Source organism: Athene noctua, chromosome 11 (assembly GCF_965140245.1).
Source record: "Athene noctua chromosome 11, bAthNoc1.hap1.1, whole genome shotgun sequence".
Lineage (NCBI taxonomy): Eukaryota > Metazoa > Chordata > Aves > Strigiformes > Strigidae > Athene > Athene noctua.
The window spans coordinates 17,202,747-17,227,971 of NC_134047.1; the positions used below are offsets into that span (position 1 = coordinate 17,202,747).

Genomic DNA, 25,225 nt, shown 5'->3' on the forward strand with positions numbered 1-25,225 from the left:
TAGCATTACTTCAGTGGTTCTCTTCTAGAAGTTATCATCCTGCAATCAAGAGAAGATATAACAAATTGAGAAAAGTACATTTTACACCATGAGCCAACCTACAGTGCTTCCCCCCCATTTCAAAAAAGTCGCAAGCTTGGGTTTGCAGATTATTCTGTTGCAAGTTTTACTACTTCTTTTTTAAGTGGTGGAGGATTCACTGGCTTGGAATGGACTGGAATGGCTTAGTGATAGGTTGCATGGCTTATGGATTCTCATTCCTTTTCAATGGTGCACTGCCATGTTAAATCCATTAAGTTGGACGACAAAATTTACTGAGGACTAAACAGTAGTACAAAGCTTTTGGGTTTGTGGTTTGGTTTTTTTTTTTTTAGTTGGAGGTCTTCATGTCTACTATATTCAAGAGCATCTTTTCAACTTCATGGCTTTACCTGAGTCATAGCAACTTGCCACAGGTTCTGCCACATGTACTAGATATCCCTGTAACGCAGTGTCAAACTAAAGTCAGGCATCCAACTAAACGTCAAGTTTGCAATGGCTTGCTTCAAACTCTCAATAGCCGAGCTGATATTTGTCAATCTAAACCAATTCCTGATTTCACAAGGCTTTAATTTTGTTAAAATATTATATATGCAGCCTCTTTAAGCATCTTCACTGAGATACTGGGCACAAAATACCCCCTCCCAACCCTACTTGGCAATAATCTGTCTACAGTAAGCTGCATTATGTCTTTAGTTTCAAAATTGGTGCCATAAATGCTTTTATCCAAGAAGAAATGTTGAATTTGGAGAACTTCTAATGTATTGCAGTATTTCTTTTCCTTTTTTTTTTAATAGCTAGACAGCACTTCCATTGCCATGACGTGCAGCTTGTCTTACTGTACTAGAGGAAGATAACTTGGTTCAATTTTGACTTAGACTGAAAAACTAGTTTGCTTTGCTTACCATCTTTGCTGTTTCACAGGCATTTGATGCTTTAAATCAGCTGTGGAATGCTGAAAGATTCACTTGTTTTTATGAAGCCATAAGCCTTTGAGAAGTTGGAGAGAAAGACTTCTTTGCTTATCTTATTTTCTCCTTTGGAATCAAAGATGTTCCTTTAAAAGTGAAACACTACAGAGTTGCAAAAATTTGAAACAGTATGAGTAAGCATCGTTTTGCAGCTTCTTTGATGGAATTGGTCAATTTATTTTTTTTTTTTTTTTACAGTATTCTGTAGCTGACTTACATGTACACGATTTATTTGGAGGGGAGATCTTTTCAAACTCCCCATGAAACAGTAGGAAGGCAGAAAATAGTATTATCCACTTGCTTTTTCGGGTTAAGTGAATGATATCCTCTATTTTTCTTTAAACAAGGATCGGATGGCATTTTGTACTGGAAACAAGTGACTTCAAATTTTAGGCACAACTGAAACTTTGTGTGGAATATCCCCACCACCCTCCAAAACACAAGCAATACTTTGTTTAAGAATGAGATGCTCAACATGTAGAACAATCCATCTCCATGTTAGATGGTTGGATGTTGTGTGGAAGATCTTAAGAACTGCTTGTTCCATTCATGAGGAAAATCAGATGGGAAGTGTGGCATTTTAGGGAAACTTTACTTTGAAAATTACAACACTAGTACACAGCTCAAGTTTCATACATTTAACATCTGCGTTTTGAAAGAAATGTTAACAATTTTGAAATGAAATTAAACATTGGTTTAACTTTTCCTCACAAAAGCATAAAAGTCATGGAGGAGAAAACTTAACAGGCAACAATAAAAAAAGGTAAAAACAACTTTTCCTCTTAGTAGTCCTCTGGTAATAAAGATAGAACAACTTCCACTTTTCTGTTTTGAGAAGTAATCTGTCTTGGTCCAAAAGTTTAAGAGTGTTTTTAGTATCTGTTTCTGCCTCCACCTCTATCGGATCTGCTTCCGCCACGGCCGCCACCTCTGGGGGCTCCGCGGCTTGAACTACTGTAAGAATCACGAGGAGGTGGATAGCCCCTCTCCATGGATGGGGGAAGACCCCTGTCTTGTCTTCCAACACGGTCACGGCCACTTGAGTAGACATCACTTCTGCTGCTTGAGTAACTTTCTCGGCTTCCATATCCATCTCGTGTGCTGCCGTAATCATCATATCGACTGCTTCCACCATAAGATGGCGGGGGCCCTCGTGCAGGTGGAGCACTACGTGAGTTACCTGCAGGGTCAATGGTCAGGTAATATGGCAACACCATAAGTTATATATAACAATTTCAATCTGAATTTACAGAATTGCTGTATTTAAATGTTTACTGCTACTCTTTTGTATGTATTGAGATGTTCTTAATATAATCTGCCACATTAATGGTATTTAAAAGTGGGGATTGCATATCAGGCAGTGAGTGGATTTAAAGACTCTGAAGGGATGAAGACGGTGTTTATTCAGGCAGGCTCTTTACTGGGTATTCCAGAACAGCTTGTTATTTTAGAGAAGAAACTCAGCCATATTTTCCAGAGATAGTTGCAATTCTGAACTGTAGACTTTGCTTCTTTAGCTTATAGCTTATTTAACAAGATGATCAAATGATAACAACTGCACATTCACTGTAGGGGAAAAAAGTGTGCCACTTCCCCCTAAAACATGAGCAACCTAGTAAAAGTCAGATTTTTATGACACTTGTACAGATTACTACGTGATCCTCAAAATGGATTCTTACCATAACTCTCATATGAATCTCTGTAGGAGCCTCCACTTGGATGATCTGAGTAGTCTCTGTCACGTCCACCACCGTATCCATCACGATCACTATAGGAGGAAAGACTACTAAGACTTAGTACAAATCAGTGAGATCACAGCAACAATAAAGTGACAGGGAGAAAAATCCAACAGTAGGTACCTATATCCCCTAGAGGGGTATTCGTCACGTGAACTGGAATGACCATAATCACGATATGCGTAGTCTCGTGGAGGTGGCGCATAGTCCCGTGTATCCCTGGAACTGGGATAATCTCTGCTTGAGTAACTACAGAGAAAAGAATTGATATGTTAGCCATATGTCACACCTCAAAAGATCAGGAATCAAAATCTCTCTCTGAACAAAAAAGACAAATTAAATTAGTGAGAGAATTTACCCGTCTTTAGTGCTATAGCCATCATCTCTCGGAGACATGTAGACATCTCTTCGTGATGGCATTGGTTCTCTGCGTGGAGGACCACCGTAACTGTCTCTTCCACGTGACACAGGAGCTTAAGAGAAACAGCCCAAATTTTTTTAATTAGCATTTAGCCACACAGAAGACTCCAAGGCACATATTAACACTCTTTATAGCAATTTAAAACTACCTCTGTAGCCTATATTTATACTACTTTACATTTACGCTTGTAGAGGTTTAAAGCAGCACTAGAAGGAACATATCAAATCACACCAAACTGCTCCAAATGGCTACAAGATTATATTGGTATGAAGAGAACTAACAGATTAGAAAAACAACACACCATTCCACAGCATATCTAAGTTATAATTAATGATGTGCAACAATTCCTGAAGAAAGAATAAGGTGCTACAGAGCTGACCAAGCAACAAATTCACTAAGTCCTTACCTCTTCCTCCCATACTGCTGCTACGCACTGGTCCTGAAGGTGCAGATCTTTTAGGTGGAGGGCCTCCACTTCGTGGAGGTGGACCTCTCTTCATGGGAAGTGGCCCTCGAGAAGACCCTAGAAGGATAAGCCATGAACCAACTTATTATTTCTGTGATAGTCACTGATATGCCCCTAAAGCCTGAACTACAATAACCTAGCACTGTTATTACTGCTATGTGATCAACAGTAAACCTCTAAAATTAGACCTCAAAGCCTTCTCTTGTGTTTTGGCCGCTATTAGATGCTACTGGTAGAATTGTGAGCCCAGGTTAGCTTTAGACAGCCTAAATTCCTGTCAAGAACTGTCTTTTAGAACTTATCCAAAAGCCACAGGGTGTGGTGACACAAGGCCAAAAGACAGCTGATATCTGTAATCAGTCACAGCTTAAATGCTCAACAAGTTACTGTTCTCAGAAGACAAGAGCCACCTGGGAAGATGTACTAGAGAAGATCCTACATAGAGAGGGAACAGAGGCACTACAGAGTCTGTAGAGCCTACTACAGACTCTTCAAGACAGGAGTTTTCACTATTTCCAGGGTTTTTTTGGCATTACAACTTTACTGTTTTACCTCAGGTGCTACTTGTTTTTTCATTTAAGCAACAGTTTTGATACTGAAAAGTCTCTGAATAAATAGCTGTATCTTAAGTTAAAGAATATCCAGTATTAAGTAATGTACTATCCTTCTACTTCAGAAAGCTTCAACTCAACACACTATTTTGTAACAACAAATAAGGCTCAGTTTTCCTAACTCCCACTATGACTTGGAAGGATCCAGAATTTAATAAGTTTAGACCACTTGCTAGTAAGAATGAAAGGCAGTTCCCTTTCCCTGGTGTAAGAGAATCACTTTTTCAACTTGAATATCAGAAAGCTTCCTTTCTCACGTGCAGGGCAGGAGTTTTGCTTTTCTTTCATAGCCAAAAGTCAAGTGAAGTGTTAGTTGTAGAAGGGAATCTTCATATTTGAAAGCCTTTTCTTAAGGTGTACTTGCCTAATCAGAAATTTGACTAAACTGCTGAGATCATATTTCATCATTTTAATAAAGAACAAGGAGTGCACTATTCAGCTGTTTGACCTTTTTTTTTTCCAGTAGGATTACTGTCATCTTCCAATGGGATTCTTGTATGTTGTCCAAGTATATAATGAGAGAGGTAAATACATACCCAAGTGACTCCCTCTTGAAGGTGGTCCTCTCGCGCCACTTCCGCCTCTTGCACCTCTAAGGCCCCTGGGAGGACCTCTGCTTCGTGGAGGGGGTGGCGGTCCACGCCTACCACCACTTTCAAAGGATGGCTTGGTTGCTTGTTCCACTTTAATTGCTTTCCCATCTAATGACTAAAGAAGAAGCTGCTTTACTTACTGCTCAGTCATGTTTGTATTTCTTAAATTAAGCCCCTCTTGCTTCACTATTACAGGGCTTCCATTTTATAAAGTTAGAGCAACTCTAGAACAGATTTCAGTCTTCAGTATTAGTCCCCATGTACTCAGCAGCACGTTGGGCCTAATTTCTACAGTACTTCATTCTTGTGGTATTGATGAAAAAAAATACAGAGCAGCATCAGAAAGGACTTTCAGTGAAAACACAAGTGTCCAATGATTACGGCAGCCCCATGTCATTTATTCTGTAAATGAAACATGATTTATGATCTCCAATTTATTTTCAATTGCCACGGACTTTTGTACCAAACTAGGACTGCACCAGTAGTTACAGGATTAAGCTGAAGGTATCTTAGCTTCAGTTGGGATTTCTGGCAATGGGGAGGCCGTTTAGTACATTTTCTTGATGTCCTGATAAAACGGTGATCACTGAAGTATTTAGAAGTAATTTCAGCATCTACAAAGCAGACCAAGTATAATTCACCCCTCTTTTCTACTATTTCAAGTTGGGTTTTCAAAAAAGGTGACCGTTACAATTTACTCTATTACTTGCTTTTCCAGAGTGAACGTGTTTTGTGGTTTGGGGTTTTTTTGTTTGTTTGGGGTTTTTGTTGTGTAGGTTGGTGGTTTTTTTGTAGAAAAAAGTGTAAAGCTCTTTCTGGAATATAGACCTGCAATAATAGGAACTCTGCAGCCAACTATTATACCTCAAACATGATCAGGTGGCAAGACATATCGAGTAAATCAACTAATTAATCAAATTTCTGTGTAAACTTTCAGACACCACACTTCCGGTAATTGTAGCAGAGCCAAGATTACAAGCTCTGCTGAAGTTAGGTTACTGCACATCTCTCCTGGCAAACACGGTTTAAGTTGCCTTTTTTAGCAGTTAAATATTTAACTCTGGTATGACAACTCATTAATTATACAGGTAGGAAGTGTTGTTTATTACACTTCTTTGCAGCAATAAATGAACAAGAATATGACTGGTAGTAACAATGTCTTGCTCTGAGCTGCTGACAGTATACCCACAGGTCCAACTTGATCCATTGTGAGGAAAAAAAAAATTAAAATACTAGCAAAATCATATCGGTCTTGACTTTGACTCAGTGGAAGTATTTTACTTATGGAAAGTTTCTCAAAAAGCCTTTTGGCATCACAAGCTGAAACATTCCAGAAGCGAGTGTCAGTACCTCTAATCACTGGAACTTCTCAGTTTGTACAGTATTCTCTTGTCATCATCATCCGTCTCAGTCATCCTTCTCAAAACAGGAACAGTGGGCTTGAAGCTTTAAGCTTTGCCATCATGACCACTGCTGTCCTCAAATTCATAGCAGATTTTTGACAGTTTGAAGTTTGGAAACCAAACATCATCCCCTTCTGCCAGCACAGGTTCTGAAAACCTGGATGCTAGGTCCAAGTTCTTTCCTTTTTTATACAGGAGGTACAGTTGTCTTTATAATTTCTCCTCCTATTTCCTTCTGCCTTGCACTTATGTGTCTTACCTAGGCAAAAGATAGGTTTCATTTGAAACTGCTTTATGCAAGCAGTCTTAAAAAGCTATGCCTAGGATCCAAAAAGACCTTTCATTTAGGTCCAAGAAGATTATTTTTCTTTTGTTAGCAAGAAGGTATTTGTCAAAGTTTGTCCTATTTTAAAGCAGAGGGGACAACTCCATTTTATAGGTTCTTAGCTCAAAGAAGAAAGTCTCATCTCAGTGAACAGATAAAACACACAAGGCATCTCAGCATAAGGAATTTTTTTTTTTTCAACAAGCCCAGAGCACTGGCTGTCACAGTTGGTGTTTGTAACCTTGATTCAGAGAGTTACAGTAGCATTTTAGTATATGGCCACCATAAAGTGGAGTCACCTTGGTGCTAAAAAGCAGGAAAGTAATTTAAGATACGAGTCATTTAAGGATAATAGATTGGCAATCATAAAAATTCCTATATATGGAATGAACAATCTATACAGCTTTGTAAGGTGAGAAAGAGAACCTTGACCAAATAGAATTAGAGAACTGTCCTGCAAACTGTACAACATTCCAACAGAAAAGATGAATGAAATTTGGGAAGTTTTGTGAGTGGGGCAGAAATCAGGTATTCCAAAGAAACCATTACAGAAACTTGCATGAAACTGCAGCCCTAACACCACACAGGGCTTTTCTCTCCAACGGATCATTTTACTGTTGGTGCTGTAGTGATTCCACCATTTCTGCACGTTCCTTGATGGAACATCAAGTGGGCCTCCTTTAACCCAATAAATTCAAGAACTGAAGATCTTTTATTACCAGGCTGAGCTTCTACATATTGTATTGCTTCTTCACCAAAAGAATTGGAAACACTTCCTGTTGATTAGAGGTAGACAACCTTCTGTAGTGCTGAGTACAGTTTAGACTGCTGTGTGGATTGTAGTGTTTTCTTGCAACCTCTAAGCAGTCCAGCTGGCTTGGCAGGTCTACACTGGAATTAAATCTTTGGCTTGTCCTGGATGTTTCTTCTAAGGTCATATCCTCTAATTATCCATTATGTCTTCAGGACTTAAAATCAAAAGATCATGAGAACGGTCTACTGCACAGAATGACCTTTACTGACTTGGAGTATTCACACTTGTGTCCAGATAATCACATGCATTTCATGACACCAGGACATAGACTTGACCACCATGAATTAAGGCTGCTCTTAAAGGTTAGTAATTTGCTATGCTAAAGTACTTTCTAACATTTCTTCTGTGCTTGCTCAGACATGCTAACATTGATCCAATTCCGCAGAGAAAGTAATTTAAGTGAAAAGCCTCCACTCCCACTCCAATATCATCATCTGCTGACCTCTTTCTGCAGGACTGAAATTAATCTTCAACAAGCAAGCTTAGACTAGTCTATGCTTGTCCCATTTTAGAATGAAGTATAATTAACCCTCTTCCTTCCCAGCCAGAAAGGAATGAGACACTGGATAAAATTTTTTAATCAACATTTGCAAAGCAAAAAATCAAATACAAAATCACTCTTGCAGAATCTAAGTCAGCCTCTTCTACTGGCTGCAACTTGCTTATTCTGTCATTCTGAATAAATTCAACCCACTGGTGATGCAGAACTCTTCCCCCTGACTAGAGGTCAACTCCTTACAGACTGCTTGAAGTATCATCTGGCTGCACAGTGCTTCTGCTGCTGCTTCTTAAGTAAGTGCCTGAAACTCTCATGAGCATTCCAATTATTCATTTCAAAATGGACAGAAAAACTCCAAGTTCTGGTTTATTACAATGATCTCTTCCAACAGGGTGGCTCAAGCATCACTCCTCCTCAGATCTAGATAGAATGCAGTCATTGAGGTACAAGCAGTACTTCTTGTCCAGAAGGCTTTCTGAAGATGAGGACGAGAGACTACTTCATGAACCTCTTCCACATCTTCCATATCCATGGTCCAATCAAGCTAGACCAGTACTGGAACTATACACAGCAGCACCTGAAGGTTTGTATTAAAAAGGTCATTCTAGGCCAAATCCCAAGTGAGGATGTTCTTTTCATATGCTATTTGCTGTTTAAATTTCAAAGCCGATGAAGATACTTTCAGATTTGTAGTGTTGAAGACAGAAAACTTGAGAATGATGATCCACAAGGCAGTACTTTCTAGCATTTCTTGACCGTGATGCAGGCTGTGCATTCCAGAACATGTAGACATTACCTCAGCCACACTCAATCTCACTTAGCTACCTCACTAACCATTACTTTCCTGAACGTTTCCAATGTGACCAAACACATGCCACAACATTCAAGATTTACAACAGCTGGTGATTATTTTCAGAGGTATTTTCATTTGAAAGCAGCACTCCACAAACACTTCGGATTAGTGACTGATCTTTCAGTCTGATAACTAGTCGTTGGTGCTTGAAGTTACCTTATGAGGGTGCAGTGTAATGACTACTTCAGAGGAAATCAATCAGAACTGCAATGAACAATGCTTCAGAACTGTAGCAAACTACACAATGAGTAAGTTCAATAAAAGGAGCACCTCTAAGGATGTTTAGGCTAGTACAGAAAGGATGTTATCTGACTTGTCACTCCCTGCCTTGACAAAAACTAACTTGTTTAAAAAGTAAACAAATCTCCAAAGAACATATCACTAGATGTCATGAGGTTGTCCTGAAGCACCCAGAACACTACAGCAAGCTCATTTCTCTTATTCCCAAAGTGAAAGTATTTATTATGATTTACCGACTGCAATGACTTTTCTTCCACTTCAATGTCTTACGCTAACAAGACAAACAGCTATCAAAATCCCAAGCATTAACCAATCAGAATCAGTAGACTTCACCTTACGTGAATAGCATCTCGGAGACACTGCTTAAAAAAAGGCCAATGCAGTGTGACCTTAACACAACCATTCAGATTATGCACGAAGAGCAGTCTGAAATTCAAGTTAACTGAGAAGACTGTTTTCACTGCCTAAAGAGACAGCACCTCTCTGAAGATGAGCAGCTGTTGACCATTAAGTTGCTTGCAAACTTGCACCTAGCTTTTCAAAACACATGCCAGACCAGACTCAGATCACAATAGCCTACAATTATTTAAACTATCCTTGTATTTATCTGCTTCAAAGTCCTAGGTTTTTCTTTTTAAAGACATTACATATGCATTAAATTATTTCTTCTTAAAATCGTATCATTGCATTGTAGGGCATAAACAAGCAAATTCAACTGCTGGCTCACTTCAAAGTTATTTCACATTAACTGGCAAGACAGTCCCCTTATACATGCCAAGTAGATTGCTGATGCAACTCACAAATGTAGGAGGTTATCTACAGATTACCAGATAGCACATCAACACTTCAGCACAGTAGGGAAGTCCATTAAACCCATGTTAAGGGAACCATTAATAGTTGTCAGGTAAGCCACTTCCCTGAAGCGTCACTTACACAGTACTGCTTTCAAACATGATAAAACAAAAACGTTATAGGAGACATGCAAGAACTAAGAGGTGACTACTAAAAAGCCCTCCATCATCTACTAAATAAAAATGAGAGTATAACTCTCTGCCAGCCAGTCTTCACTTTCTACTGTCAAATCCATAACCAGGAGAAAGTGATTCCAGCTTCACAGGGACAAAGACTTTTTGCCAAATTTAAAGTTATGACTTGTCTCCAGGGTCTTCTAACCCACTGTCTTCGTAAATTTTATTACTAGTTAATTTACCTCAAAGATCAATACTGCTGGTCAGTAGCAATGGCAATATATAATTGGTCTTAATTCCTACCTTTCCATTCATATCTCTGGCGGCATCTTTCGCATCTGCTGGACTCTCAAACGTGACAAACGCAAATCCTCTGGATTTGTTGGTTTCACGATCTTTCATCAAAAGGACTGCAGAAATAAAGCCAAGTTACCCTTTCCTGTAATTAAGTAGCAACACTTAACCTTTATTTAACCTTTTAAGCTCAGAACTTCTTAGAGGACATGAAAGCACCATCATTTCAGATGATCAATGCCAAAAACGTCATCACAGCTATGTCGTTTTTATTTTTTGTCATCTTAAAATAGAAAATTTTTTACCTTCCACAATGCGTCCATATTTGCCAAATACAGCCTCGAGGGCTTTTTCATTAGTCTCTGTGTTCAGGCCCCCAATGAACAGTTTCCCTGGACGATCTGCTTCAACCATTTTGATTCTGCAAATGACCTAGTGAAAGCGTAAGGTTGTTATTAACAAAACAGACTGCAACAGTCACTTCCATACCACTCAAATTACTTCATTCCTCAAAAGTACAAGCAAATTTTCTTGAGCAAGATGTCAATTAAGAGATATGAGGTATGAAGAAAATTAAAAGTAAGAATTTTCAGACTAAAACAACTACAAGTAGTACTGCCTTCGGTTAATTTATTTGAAATACTGTATAATGTGAAGTACTATAAAGTGGAACAAAGCACTGCTAAGAACTCTCTTGAGATGAAGTTATATTGATGAATGTGAAAGTCTTTCAGTTACTTTTTGTCCTCAATGATAATCCAAGAACTCTGTCCGTCTAAATCCTGACAAATGTTTCAAGAAATTTACTTAATATGTCAAAGTAATATCAAAATATTAACTTCAAGGTTAGCTTTGGCCAATATTCCAAATTAAGCTCCTTCTTTAAATTAAAGTACATCGAGACTACGCCAAAGTCCTTGCCTGCACAACATATCAGCCTTAAAGAAAACCAGACCATCGCTGCAGTTCTAACATAACAAGGCCACAACTAAGGCAAGACGGGGGCGAGAAGGCTCAAACAGGAAAAAAAAAAAAGCCTAAGACAAAGCAAAACCTCAAAGCGCCTGGCAAAGCGCCTGGCGCCTGTGGACAAACGTTCCCCGCATGCCTCCAGCCCAATGGCGGGAAAGCCCGCAGCAGCGTGCAAGGAGGGCCTGCGCAGCTGCCCCAGCACACCGGGAGCGCACGGACAAAGCAGCCCCTGGGCCGCGGGACAGCGGCGGGGCCGGGCCGCCCCGGAGGCCACGGCGTGCCCGCGGCCGCCCCCCTCTCTAGCCCGCGAAGGAGCGCACCGGGCCGGGAATCGGGGGGAGCGGGGGAGGGGTGGGGGGAGCATCAGACCCTCCGCGGTCTTCAGGCACCTCCACAAAATGGCGGACACCTTCGGCAGGGACTCTTCTCCCTCCCGGCGCCAAACGACCACCTCAGCGCTAAGCCGGCCGCTCATCTCAACCCCGTTTTGAGCTGTCCGCCCGGCCCTCCAAGCGCAGCCGCCGCCCTCCCTTCGTCCTCCTCGGGGATGCGGAGGCCCACCCGGCGGGACCTCGAGCAGAAGCCCCCGCACCTAAAATGGCGGCCACCGCGCCTCACGCGGCCGCAGGACACCCCCTCCCCTCGCCCCGCCACGGCCGCACCGCTCCCTCGGCCCCACACAGGGCCCGGCGGACAGGCCTGGCTCCGCCGAGCCGCGGGCCCGCAGCAGCGGGCGGCCGAGACCCAGCTCCCTCAACCACGGGCCGAGCCCTTCGCCTCGCCACCCCCTTCCGCGGCCCGCTCCCGCCCCGCAGGGTCCCGCTCTCCCCCTCCCCCGAGCCGCCCGGGCCTGCTCCGCTCAGCCCGGCAGCGCTCACCTCCGCTCCCACCGAACCGCAACTGCGCAATGGGAGCGAACAAAGGCGCTGCAGGCCTTTATACCGCTGACGTCACCGGCCGGCTGCAGCCCCGGATGCAGGCGGCGGCGAGCCCGCAGGGGGAGGCCGCGGCCCGCCCGGCGCCGGGGTCCCCCGGGGCCGCCTCAGCTCTCCCGGGGCCGCGGGGAGCGGCCCGCCGGCGGTGCCCGGGGCGCCCCGGCCCGCCTGGAGCCGGGGCGTGCACCGGCCGGAGGACCGGTTGCATCACTACTTTGGAAGCAAAATCAGTCACAGGAGGGTCAGTTTAGCTGTAGGGAAGTGTCTGCGCGGGAGGTTCACCCCGTCCTGCTAAAACGGCCTGAAAGGCATTTTTAGTTAGTTTAATTAGTATGTATGTCTGTCAGTACCCCTTCCTTGGAGACTTACAGTAAACTGGAAGAAATGTGGTTTAAAATGAAATGTTGTTGATAGCACAAAGTTGTGGGCCGGTTCAACTATTCTTTAATTATACCTGAAGTTCAGTTGTGGCTATTTTATTCTGCTGGCTAAAACCTGATAGATGAAAAGTTAGGAGGGAGTTTGTGCATACATAAATTGGTTAAAATTTGAATCTGTAGATTATCTAAACCGGTACTAATCTGTCAACAAGCTCTATTAGAGTCACCCAGTCTAATCACCATGCAGTTTTTCAATTTAAAAACAAAAATGGATTTTTCTGTTATGTTCTTAAAATTAAGTGACAAAACCAAAAGGGAAGTTGTCTGATTGTGTATTCTCTGTGGCTTTTAATCAGGACAGCTATTCTGCAAGTCTGTCTGTCTCCATTTGTAACTTCTTGTAGAAATTCCAGAAGCACGGAGAACTTGGTCACTGAAAACTGGCAGCCAGGACCTGTAAATAACACCCATTCCTACGTCTTGAAGAAGTACCCTTAGAGTTGATTTCTACAAGATGCAAAAGCTAAGGAATTGCAGGTTCCTTGCACGTTTTAAGATTTCATATAGCTCCTGACTCATCCTTGTGCAGTGAGGGTATCACAGGTAAATTACTTAATACACTTGGTTTCCATGCTGAAATCCCCCTAGGATTAACCAGGAGATTTAGAACCTTAAGTGAATCCCCTAATTTAATCAGCAAGGGCAGTTTACACCATTTTATCTCAGAATGTACTTAAGAAAACTAGTCAAAACTAGACGAGTAATCAAGGACTAACAAACGCAGCTAAGACTGCCAAAGGCCCTGTGGAACCCCTCAGAGCCCCACAGCCACATGCTTAATGACTATGCCGATATGATAATTTGTTCTGGGGGATTTTACGTAGAAGTATGTAATAGTGATGTACAGTTTGGCTGAAGCAACATACGGTGGACATGGGTGGAACGATTCCTTCATGTCCCTGGCCAAATAAAGTAATGTCTGCTCATTCATGCGAAACCCAGCATTAAGGAGCTTTATTCCTGATTTTGGTGACAGTTCCCACTTTGGTAATAGGATGCCAACAGCCGGTCCCTGTGCATTCCTGGGGATCTGTGGTGCAGAGGGATGCCTGGCAGGTCTGAGGAGCTGGTCTCCAGAGTGCAGCACCTGCATCAGCGGTGGCAGGGCACCAGGGTTTTTTTCATATGACTTTTCAGAGGGTATCCATGCTGCACAGTAGGCAGTGGGTCTCTTGTACACAACAATAATCCCTTTCCTTACAGACACCACAGCATGCCTTCATTGAGAAGTTCCTAGAGCTGGCTGTGCTCTACAATAAACCTGGTGGGAGCTTGTGAGAGACTGAAATGTCAAATGATTGTCTCAAAGCCTGCTTGTGTGTGTGCTCCAAGCCACGAGGTGGTGTAAGTAATGCCTCAAACATTCATCGAGGACCAGCTGTGGCCTTTGTAATTAGTCTAAGGAACAGCCAAGGAAGCAGGAGTATATGGAAGGATGCACCCTCCCACTCCCTTGCAGTTGTATTGACAGACTCCTTAGATAAGCCTCAAAGAGGGGGACTGAATGAAACCAAATGTTTCCCATCAAGCACAAGGATCGCTGATCACTGGATCCATTGTGTAAACCCAATACTTTGTGGCTCTATCGTGTATGCCAGATGGCCACTTCACCAGTGAGGAGGTGATAAAAACTGATAAGAGGTGATCATTTTTGCCCCAGAAGCCAGATGATTGCTCAAGAAGCATGAAGTCAGAAAATCTCTGGGAACTGAGACAAAAACAAAGGTGGGCAGGGTGAGCACAACCACTTCTCAACTGGTCAAATGGGTGGTGCACCCCATTCCCCCTCTTTATATGTGCAGAACCCATGCTCCACCTTTTTTCTTGTCTCTCATGGAAATGATTTCATGGAATACCTGCCTCTCTTTGTCTAGTATGCAAATCAGCTGATAAAATGAGCTTAAAAGTTGACAGAGAACTTTGCTGTTTGTACACCTACCACTGAAGAACTGAAGACCAACAGGACGCTGCTGTATCCATGGTGGTGATTATTCTTGCAACTCTATTCTGGATGCTTGGTTGATTTCTTTCTTTTCCTTCCATTCTGTCCTATCACTACCACTCTTCACTTTTAATAATAAAAGCTGGTTTGGGTGTATGACATTTGATCTTGTTTGTGACTTAATCTCGCTCTTGGGGTCATATCGAAACCTCCTCCAACACTGGATCAGGACAGAGCTAGAAGGAACAACATGCTGCCTTTCCCAACTGTATGTACTTCCCTCCCAACCTTTTCCTGCGCTGCATGGAGCAGTAAGAGGGGCTGGGCGGGGTTGAAGCAACCAGAAACAGTCTCCTAAGGCTGTGTTGGCCTGTAGGAGTCATAGGAGACAAATATGGTCCACCAGCATATTGCCTTATCCACTTTCTTAACATGTGGGATGGACATTGCTCAACTCCTCTGGGACTTCTCCCCTGTGGTATTCTACAGACCTTTATTTCTGAGAGGTGCCAGAGAGTCCATAGACTCTACTGGTACTGCCCAGTGCCGCTACAGCTGTGGAGCTGCATAATTGTTTCATCCTGACAAAAACATCAGACTCTGTTCTGATTTTCAGCTTTTCGGTCTCCTCTGCTCAGACACTGATATTCAACTGCTCTTTGTGTTAGGGAAGGCAGAAGGCAACATTACTTCAGACTACCTCATAGACCTGCTGAGAATACAAAAGAAGGTAGCTCTCAAACACTTCTCTAGACTGTAGTACATACTTAAAGATGATCACCTTTCCCGCATAGATGCTAAGAGTTTCTGGATGCTGTTACTATGCATGGGAAAAGGGAAAGATGACCTGTAACGAAGTGGGAGGGCACTGCACGTGATAACAATGCAGTTGCTGAAGAATGGCATAGCTAGATACTCATCCAATTATCATATGAAAAAAGGTTCAAATTCTAGTTTCAATACAAAAGAATTTAAATCTCAGATCCTCCCTGCAATGGATGGTGAAAACTACAGCGAATTGTTAGTCTGGTAAGAAACATGCTAAAAATAGTCTCCATCTATATCTGGAGTCTCTGTGTGCATCTACACAGTAGTGTATTTGCTGACTTCTCCCAAGTAATTGGAAAGATAAGTGAATGCAAACTAAAGTTTCTTTTTTCTTCTCTGATTAAAAAGTAAAATATTTCATTGGTAACTCCAGAATTCATTTTATTAACATATACTGTACGTGTAGCTAGATAGGACTGGATGAACATAATTACACTTGAAACAGCATTTGAATATAACTGATGTAATTGTATTAGGGCCAAATTCTTCTGGCCTTTGACCTAAAAGATACCTTCGTCAGGCTTTTCATCAAAACCTTAGTTCCATCTGCACTGCAAAATGGAACAGTGTTTTACTGTGTTCCACTACATAGTTTACATATGGTCTTGCTCCAAGTTCAGTAAGTCAGATCTTTTTCCTAGAAGATTAAAAGATATATATTTTTTTTTCCTGTCCTCTCCTTTTTTTTTTTTTTCTTGTTCTTTTTTGTAAGTTTGAATTTTTGTAGAAAAACTACAGAAATCTTCAGAAAACAAACAGCAGTCTGAATGGAAACTAATCCCTCATGCTTCATTCAGTAAGAAGTTCAGGGTTGAAGAGCCATGATAGTTTCCTTTGCAAATGACCTCTCAACTTTGAATTTTCTGATAGGAAATGAAGATAGTGATAAGTGGTCCTAATGCTCCTATAGAATAGGAAACAGACTTAGATGGGATAACTGGGGAAAGAGACCAGAAAAACTCTACCAACCTTTACACAGAACATAGTTGCTATCAAACTAACATAGATAGACTCACTCTTGCATTATCGCAGCTTAGAAAATTTTCCATACATTTTTAAAAGGAGAAGAAATGCAATTAAGTATGTTACTTATAAACCCACTGAAGTGCTAAGGCTTGGACAGCAGGCCCAAGCCAGAGCTGACCTATAGATGAATCCTGTATATTTTGTAACAGATAACCATTGTGCTAGTAGGTATTGTACTAAGCTATAACAACCACTTATGCTGATGTAAAAAGTGCTAAAGCATTGAAATACTGAAGCCTGAACAACAGGCCCCAAGCCGAAGCTGCTAACTTAGCATGTAGTCATTAACAAAGTATGTAAACTTGCTAGTGAAAGATGCAGCTTAGACAGAATATAATCAGTAGTGAGGATGAACGGCCGAGAGAATGGATCCAACTTTCCTTTCTCAGCCTTGTTCAAGGCTGAGATCCCAAGTATTTGGCCTTGTTAGAAACTCCCTTGTTTTCCCTCCGCGAGCCCTGGCCAGACTTTGGGTGGAATCCAACAGGAGAATGAAACCAGATATTTTCCACTCGAAACAAAGGTGCCAGTTATTCTGGCCTGCTGATTTTTGGTATATAAGGCTGGACCCGCTTGCAGCGACTTTGGAAGCCTCACCTACGGGTGGAGGCACCGCGTAGGCTTTCCCCCTTGCCGGGACAGGCTCTCCAAGCCCCCGCTGTAACCGGGGCTGCCCAGCCACTGCGGGGCTGGGTGATGGTAACGTGTGCGAGTGGTGATGGAACTTTCTTAATCACTATTCTCTCTCTCGTGTAGTCATGATTTGATGCATTACCCTGTATTCTCCTATTTGTTGCTTTAGGTGCATTATTCTGTCTTTTCTTACTGCATATTTTCTGTATTACTCTGTTACATTTTTTAGTTATCTCTAGTAAAATATGCCTACTCTTTTCACTCTGGTGTTTGATTTTAATTGGTATCCTTAATCAGCAAAACTCCCACATACATATAAACTGATCCTTTGTGCCTTTTCACTGATAACCATAAAAATGAGGCCACTAGATGGGAGATGTGGACAACATTCTATGAGGGTAATATTTTATGAATTTTTATGGTAGCTTTCACCTAAAATGTAACTCTCTTCAATGAAACCTATGATGTTTAACAATGTATTTGAATTTACACTACAAACTTGTTCATACAGAGGGCAGTATTTTGGATCTCCCTTGTACCATGCTGTGTATTTTCATCAGACATACTGGCCTTTTACCAAGTTCATTATACTTTGGGTTTAAACTGGATAAAGGGTTCAGGAGAGCTGGGGAATGAGGACTAATGAATACATAAATAATCTGATCACATAAGACTCATTCAGAATGAATAAAAAAGGGAATGTAATTCCCTCTAGATATATGGTCAAAAACTAATAACTGAAAAGATCCATTTAATACTCGTGACAAAGAGCAATTTTCTAGGCAGCTGTCAGTTGATAGGTATTTGTAGAAATTCAGCATTTTTCCTCTGTAGAACTCAGACTATAGTGGATGAGAGCAGCACAAAATAATTGTTTCTGGAACTGACTTTGTCAACCATTTCTAAACTGGAACTCCCTAACATGCTTCTCTCAAATCACCTGTTTGGGATATAATTGTGGCCCCTTTCAGTTTAGCAATACCAGGTGGATCACAAGTTCCTAAGACATAGCTGGAGCTGCCTGTAATGACAACTCAAATTTTCCAGGCTCAGTGGAAAAGACACAAGATAAGCAATTACTATGCACCCTTTATTCTTCCTCCTTTTGCCTGGTGCCATCCTATGGTAAGGGCAACTCACTGCTGATGGATGAGTTGTTGGACATGGAGGTTTTGCAGGGGTAATGCAAACGTAATGTCACAGGTTGGAAACCAGAGTGGCAACATCTTGCCTAAATAGGAAATACAGAGAGGAAGATGGAGGTGCTGTCTACCCAGTATCGACAGCAATGCTTTTAGCACGATTATCTTGGACAGCAGTGTGTATCTGTCTTGCCACGGTAGCATGGAGCTTGGCTTGCAGCCATTGCTGTACTTACCCTGCTTCTCAGACAGGTTTTGCAGCTGTCCCCAAGCGCTGCTCCTGCCACTGCCACCTGAACGAGCCAGCCTGGAGCTTGGCATCACGTTTGTGGCACCTGTGTGGCCGCGTTGTAGCAAAGAGCCATGAGACAGCAGGAGCTGGTGTGCATCCCGCTGCCATTGGCTGCAAACATCACCAACCGCTAGACCAGACATCAAAAAAATCATCAAATGTAATTCTTAAAAGTCACAGATGAAGGTTGTAATACAAAATCTCGGATTTCCACCCCTAATTTCTGAGCTGGTAAGATCCAGTTTAAGTCTTTCGCTGATATCTTGGGGGCTAACACCTGAAAAAAACGTTCCGGTACGAGTCACCACAGGGGACTTTGGGGAAAAAAAACTGAGTTGAGCGCTGAAGGCAACAAGAAGGGAAACCACGTCCCCACCGAGAGAGAGACGACAGCCCGGCCAAACGTCCCGGAGCCAAGCGCGGCCTCCGGGAGGAGCAGCGCCGCCCGCCTCAGGGTGCCCTCCCTCAAGATGGCGCCCGGGGCCTCACCCCCTCACCGCGCAGGCGCCGCGGCCCCAACGCGCTTGTGACGCCGCCGCTACCGGCCTCCGCCTCGGCTGAGGCCGCCTCTGCAAGGCGCTGGCCGGGGAGTCGGGGCTGCAGCCTCGGCTCATGGTGCCTTCGCCCCTTCAGGCTGGAAGATGAGGCTGCTGGCGGCCGGACTTTTGCTGGTGGCACCCCTCTGCGCCGCCTTCTACTTGCCCGGTTTGGCGCCCGTCAGCTTCTGTGAGGAGGGTGAGGAGAGCGAGGGCTGCAAGGTGAGAGCCCTCCCGGGAGGGCCCGACACGGGCGGCCCGTCCCCCCCCCCGCGCCGCGGAAGCCCCGAGCGGGGGCAGGGTTTCAGCGGCGACGGGGGGGCCGCTGGGTACTCCCCGCCCCGCTGCGTGCGGGCTCCGGCCGCTCTCCCTCAGGCGACAACCCTTGCTCCGGGAAGGTAACCGCCCCGCGCGCCCTTTCCCTTGGTGCACCCGGTGGTTGTTTTACGGTGAACCCCCTCCTTTTCTCGCTGGACGTTCCGGCCGGCCGGGAGGGTCCTTCGGCGGTGCTTGGTTCCTTGGTGCAGCCTCCTGTGGCGGCGGCGCTGCCGGGGGAGGGCGGCTCTGGCCCGGCCCGGTCCGCGGCGGCGGTCGGGGCCTGTCAGAAGTCTGTGGTAACTCCGCCGTGGGATAGTGAGCTCCGAAACTTGTAACAGCTCTTGCCAGCTAGCGATGCGATTCGTGTTGGCCGCACATCAGTTTTTGCAAGTCTCTATTTTCATACTTTTTCTCTTCTTGCCCTTCCCTGTTTCAGTCACTAATCGAGCTCTTCGTGAACAGACTGGACTCAGTAGAATCGGTTCTGCCATATGAGTATGATGCGTAAGTACATCGCAACAGGCTTCCAGAAGCATTTGGAAAGCCAGTTTTCTGTTCTCAGTGCAGCGATGCAACTCCTGATACAGCATGTGTGTTTCTTGTAAGCAGTACTTGGAATGTAGGGATGGAAGAATAAATCCAGTGCTCAGCGGCAGGAATGAAATCCGAGAGGGTGGAAGCGATGAAGGTCACACCTGTGCCTCCTGACCGCCCTCTGTTATGGTTAAAGACAAGGTTGCTGGGTTTCAAAGGGGTGCATTTTTTTTAACTGAGTACTAGATTTAGCATTGACTGATACATTTGAAAGTTCTTCCTGTTAGCCAAGTCTAGGAAGACAGGAGCTTCCATGTTCCTGGCAACTAAAAGAAATTGGAAGAAGAGTCATTGGAGTTTTTCCTTTTCCCACCAAAACTCTGTATCTGATTCTCATTTTTTAACTTTGATTCTAGTCTGTGAAAATTATTACCTGCTTTTGCATATATTTATAGGCCTACAAAGCAGTGATACATAGTACGTTTTGCAGCCTTGCTGCTGGGCATACAGAAAAGAGAAACTTGCAGGTGTTTTAGGTCTTATTCTGTGCAGTAGAACAGTAGCAGCAAGACTAGAGACTAGCTTGAAAAGCCCATGGTGTCTCTATTTGCATTAAAATTTATGGAAACCATTGAATTTAGGACCACTTATTGAGGAAAAGTACTTATTCTTTGAAGATAAATTTTTTTTTTTTTTTTTTCATAACCTACTGCTACCCATGTTCGAGTAACACAGATCCAGAATGGTTACGTTCTCTCCCATATTCAGCTGCTTCAGTCTGCATGTAGTTGAGAAGAAATGGTGAATGGCATTTGGTGGTGTGGCACATTAATATTAAAAGCACTTCCCTTCTTTGGAACATGTTTCATGTTAAATACTATTTGTAAAGACTCCTTTAAGAAAGGGGTTTAGTTGTTTTTCTGAAAATTTTTTTCAAGAAAAATGGGCAGTCCATAGCATAGTCTCTTTTTTCTTAACATGAAGCATTGTATTGTTTCTTTAAATTGCTATTTGAAAAGTGGTCTTGGACTAAGCATCGTGCATTTTGTTAAAGATATTTCAGATTTGCCATATCTTGGTTGAAATTGATATAAAAATAGAAATATTTCTATATAATGCATGCCAGATTTTTTTGCAAAGGCTGTCAAAATTTTACTAACAGTGACTGACCCACCAAAAGAAATATTAAAACTGTCATATTAAGGACATAACTTACAGTTTATTTACAGTTCTGTGACAATTAAAAATTAAAGGTAATATTTTCCACTTTTTTCCAGTTTTGACTTCTGTCAAGATATGGAGGAGAAAAGACCATCAGAAAATCTTGGACAAGTGCTGTTTGGGGAGAGAATAGCATCATCTCCATATAAGGTTATTTTATCCCTTGAAGTTAAACCTGTTTAAATTTCATAGCTGTTGTTCTGATGGCTGTAATACGCAGATGTAGCTGAAGATTTGATGATTGTGTGATTATTTTTATTTTTTTTAAATGCAAGCTTTATAGTGTGTATGTAGTAAAACCAAAACCCCTCCCACCCCAAAGGCATCTTAGGGTGGCTAATTATACAGCTGAGCCAGGCATCAATCTTCTTTCCTGTTCCTCTGTGGTAGACAAGTCCAGAAACTGTATCTTAAGCAGTTCTTTCACAGCTGGGTGTATAGTGTGTTAGGTGATCTGAAATTAGTAGTTTTTTAAATGTAATATTGGAACTGGTGGTTCAGGAACTGTTTCATATACTTGGTTGTAGTATTGGGCAACTCCCAGAGTGGGAAGGAGAAATCCATTTGGGGCTCACTTCCAGCTTTTCCTTGCTTGTACAGACTTAACATCTGTTGTCTAAAACCAGATTTTTCATTGTTGATGCATGTCACTTGAAACCTTCCGTAAAATAAATCTATGGAGGTATTTTGTAGAATAAGTATGTAATATTTTTCTGTCTCCTGCCCTGTGTTAGCAATGACCAAATGTAGCATGTCTAAAAAGGTGTCTAATCAACTTGGGAAAATTATTAGCAGTCGAGATACAGTCAAACACTGGCTCTTAATACTGGAAAGCTGTGTACTGTTCAAGTGCAGTTTCCAGACTGGGATTTGCTGGTGAAACTGAAAACTGGACTTTGTGTGTGAATGTTGCTATAATAGATAATCCAAATCCCTGTGAGCAAAAGAGGCAGCAGAGTTTCTGAGTCTGCTGCTGCTCAGTCATTAGGGACCTAGCCACATCTTTTCATAGTACTGTTAAGGAGGTGATGCCTCTTCCCTTGTGTAAACTGCTTCTAGAAGTCTCTTTTGATTCTGAACTAGCGTAATATTAAGTCTTCTGACAACAAGAAGCTTTTAAATACGTGGTATAATGGGTCACTTGGGCTGGATACCCACTGAACAGATTTAAGTATTATAACAATTACTTGTTTGAAATGGCTGCATGCTTCGGTAATTAGAAAATGCTGTGATTCGTTAGCACTTAGGCCTTGATAAAGTTAGAATTTTCAGTTATGTTTTAAGTGTGTTAGCTCACTGACAGGTAAATCCTAACTGGGTCAGAATAGAAGTTTGATATACAAATGTGAGCATATTTGTTTTAGGAGGTACCTACACTTGAAGCTTAGATGTTGTGCAACTTGTTGCATTTTTGGCAGCTTTATCTAATAACTTAGTCCTCATGGGGAAACACAGCTAAAATTAACATGAAACATGCAGAAAGGGTGTAATTAAGAATCTGTTTTAGCAGATGGTGAAATTACCAAAATAAAACAAACTGGTAAAAGAGAAAAGCAATACCTTTTCTACTGATTTTCAGATTTCAGTCCTCAGGGTTTATCTAGAGATAGCTTATCTGGGCTATTGAAGAGATTTTTAGCAATGTGAAAGGGATTGTTGGTGCTGCTAATACACAAATCTTGACATTTAGGTTAAAGCTGTTGTACAGGAAATTCTGGTTTTAGAAACTTTTATAGCAAGAAAGCGAAGCATCTCAAAAATGTCACCTGTACCTGGAAAAAAGAAAGAGACTCTAAAGTTAGATTTTTTGGAAGCAAACCTGAAATGACTCTTTCTGTGTGCTTTATTTAACAGTTCACTTTTAAAAAGCAAGAAACATGCAAGAAGGTTTGTACAAGATCGTATGACCCAGGAAATAGTGCTGATAAAACCAAACTGTCCTTTTTGAAGAAAGGAATGCAGCTGAATTATCAGCATCACTGGTAAGCTGAGATATGTGCTTGAGGTTGGGGTGGGTTTTTTCCTGCTTTTTTAACATTGTTATCTATGTTCTAAATGGTTCCTTTTTTCCTTCTATGTGATAGTTGTCCTCTACTGTGCATCTTGTGAGTGCTACTGAAAACTATGTGCATTACATGAATGTAAATGTCAATGTAAAATAAGGTGCATCCCTTTCTGAGGACATGTTTTTTGATTTCTGTCTAGGATAATTGATAACATGCCTGTGACGTGGTGCTATGATGTGGAAGATGGACAAAAATACTGTAATCCAGGATTTCCAATAGGGTGTTTTGTTACTCCAGATGGTAGAGTTAAAGATGCTTGTGTTATAAATGTAAGTGGTTGAACTTTTTTTGTTAATGTAACAGATGTAATTTCATTTACAGTTTTATTTTTAAGCTTTCTTTTCTTGAGAAAGAACAGATACCCTTGTAAACATATTTAATGTTCAGAATGTGGGCACTGACAAAGCAGAATGCTGCTTCTGTATGGAGCGTCTCACTAATACAATTGTCCAAAAAAAGTTCATATAGGTCTTTTGACCAATATAGATAAAGCTATAAAACAACAGTATTGGTGTCTAAAAGCTTTAGAAAATTGAGTTTTTGCTCTGAAACTTAAGGTGTATCCATCCTTGTACCTATCACTTCTTCATCCATGTTGTATTTGTGTGCAAGACCTTCTTCTATCAATCAGATAGCAGCTTTCTAGTGAAGACCTAGAAATGAGCACTGTGTTCTAGTTGCAAAAGTTATGTCTAGCACAGTTTACAAGTTAAATGTGTCAGGGTTTTCCCAGATGGCTAGAAGATAACAAACACAGCTGTGACAGGGAAAGAATTATATTGACAACAGTTTGAAATGTGTCAGTCATCCTGGGAGTTTCATGGTGAACTAGCACAGTTACAGATAATAGTGACACAGTTTTCTCTCTCCTGGGGTGAGGGACCACACTCCTCTCGGTGAGAGTGCTGTCTGCTGTGACTGCCATATGACATACTGCTTGTATGCAGTGCAGTCAGTTTATTTGTATTCAGCAGGTCTGATGCTTCTTGGAAGCGATGCACTTACTGTGCACGTTCACTTTACTCTGTCTACAGTCACCTTCCAACTCAGTTACTCCTCAGGCTCCGTAGACTATTCAAAATATGAATTGAATAACCTGTCCCAGTTAGGTGTTACATCTCACATACAAAGTAATAAAGTTGATGTTGTGTTGGAAGCTATCTGCTACACAGAAAATGGTTGTCGCAAAGTCAGTAACTTGGATGAAAAGTTGTTTTTTTTTTTATGAGGAGGCTTTCATACATAGGCATTGATAATTGAATTTTCTAGTGAGTGTTTAGGGAGTCTGTACTGTGTACCCATAAAGTGCTGTGCAGATTGTGTGTGCTAGCTGTGACAGCATAGCTGTCATACCCTGCATCAGTTTTAGTCTGTGAATGCTAATCGTGATGAGAATGTTGCATAGTGTAGCGCTGGAGGGATGGTTGTTACATGGGCAAATATGGGTGTAGCACTGTGGATATGACTGTAATCTCTGGGCTGAGCTGAAGAATGTCATCCTCTTTTAGAAGTATAGCCAAATGTCTATTCCAGCAGACATAATTACCTCTTTAGAAATGAGTGCAGGAAAGGGGTTGTTGTCATGGATAACTGCAGGTTGTCCTTGAATTTATGCAGCGGGTGAGCTATATTGTCACTTTAACTGCTGCTTTGGAAGTGGAGGAAACAGGTAGCTAAAGATGGGTTTATAGTATGACACCGGTATGATTCTGGTCTTCTCCCAATGGGAATCTTGATCATAGTGAAAGAAGAGATAAATTTAATGCGAGACACCTTTATATTTTGCTGGGAGTGGGCAAGGGATGGGAGCTGTATGGCAATTGCCTAATGTATACAAAAAATAAATGTGGTTTGCTTTTTGGGGTTTTTTTTACTTGGAAACTCAACTAGCAGTCTGTCACCCTGGTCCACTAATTCAAATTAAAGTTTTTTAAACAATGACAGTGTTGAGGAGAAAAGAAAATCTAGGTCAACTTCATTGACTCTCATATCGTCTGAGCTTTATATAATTCCTCATAATTTCAAATTCTGAAAGGATAGTGATGACAAAGCAGAATAACTACTGAAGGTGAAAGGTAGTTTTTTGAAGCAGAACCTGGTTTGTAAG

General features: G+C 42.0%; 2 protein-coding genes and 1 non-coding gene across 5 annotated transcripts in view; 1 reads left to right on the top strand and 2 right to left on the bottom strand.

Moving 5' to 3' along the window:
* Nucleotides 1–1,580: 1,580 nt before the first annotated feature.
* RBMX (RNA binding motif protein X-linked) lies at nucleotides 1,581–12,197 on the bottom strand. Of its 3 annotated transcripts, none has more exons than XM_074915616.1 (9): nucleotides 12,084–12,197; nucleotides 10,539–10,665; nucleotides 10,243–10,349; nucleotides 4,781–4,952; nucleotides 3,574–3,690; nucleotides 3,105–3,219; nucleotides 2,870–2,995; nucleotides 2,690–2,778; nucleotides 1,581–2,190 (listed from the first exon to the last, which is right to left on the bottom strand). In XM_074915616.1, exons 2-9 carry the CDS (start codon nucleotides 10,645–10,647, stop codon nucleotides 1,883–1,885), a joined length of 1,143 nt encoding a protein of 380 aa, XP_074771717.1. In that variant the 5' UTR covers nucleotides 10,648–10,665; nucleotides 12,084–12,197; the 3' UTR covers nucleotides 1,581–1,882. The 3 variants fall into 3 exon arrangements, with proteins under 3 accessions (XP_074771717.1, XP_074771716.1, XP_074771718.1); XM_074915615.1 differs by having other exon boundaries at nucleotides 2,690–2,793; XM_074915617.1 differs by having other exon boundaries at nucleotides 2,690–2,796.
* Nucleotides 10,420–10,492, bottom strand: LOC141964836 (small nucleolar RNA SNORD61). The gene has a single exon (XR_012634397.1). It is a non-coding gene; the product is annotated as a small nucleolar RNA SNORD61 (small nucleolar RNA).
* A 6,780-nt stretch (nucleotides 12,198–18,977) lies between the features above and the next one.
* The window catches only part of LOC141964573 (transmembrane 9 superfamily member 2-like), a 33,049-nt gene continuing 26,801 nt past the window's right edge, over nucleotides 18,978–25,225 (top strand). Inside the window, exons 1-5 of the mRNA XM_074915137.1 lie at nucleotides 18,978–19,201; nucleotides 19,734–19,801; nucleotides 21,109–21,202; nucleotides 22,907–23,034; nucleotides 23,258–23,387. Coding sequence (XP_074771238.1) covers nucleotides 19,085–19,201; nucleotides 19,734–19,801; nucleotides 21,109–21,202; nucleotides 22,907–23,034; nucleotides 23,258–23,387 — 537 coding nt within the window. The 5' untranslated portion in view covers nucleotides 18,978–19,084. The remainder of the gene's footprint in view (nucleotides 19,202–19,733; nucleotides 19,802–21,108; nucleotides 21,203–22,906; nucleotides 23,035–23,257; nucleotides 23,388–25,225) is intronic.

Excerpts from the sequence above, each read along its gene's own strand:
- RBMX (XM_074915617.1), bottom strand. The coding sequence starts at position 10,647 with ATGGTTGAAGCAGATCGTCCAGGGAAACTGTTCATTGGGGGCCTGAAC. Across the intron at positions 4,953-10,242 it reads CCAGAGATATGAATGGAAAG|TCATTAGATGGGAAAGCAAT; the intron begins GTAGGAATTAAG and ends CTTCTTCTTTAG. Across the intron at positions 3,691-4,780 it reads TTCAAGAGGGAGTCACTTGG|GGTCTTCTCGAGGGCCACTT; the intron begins GTATGTATTTAC and ends TTATCCTTCTAG.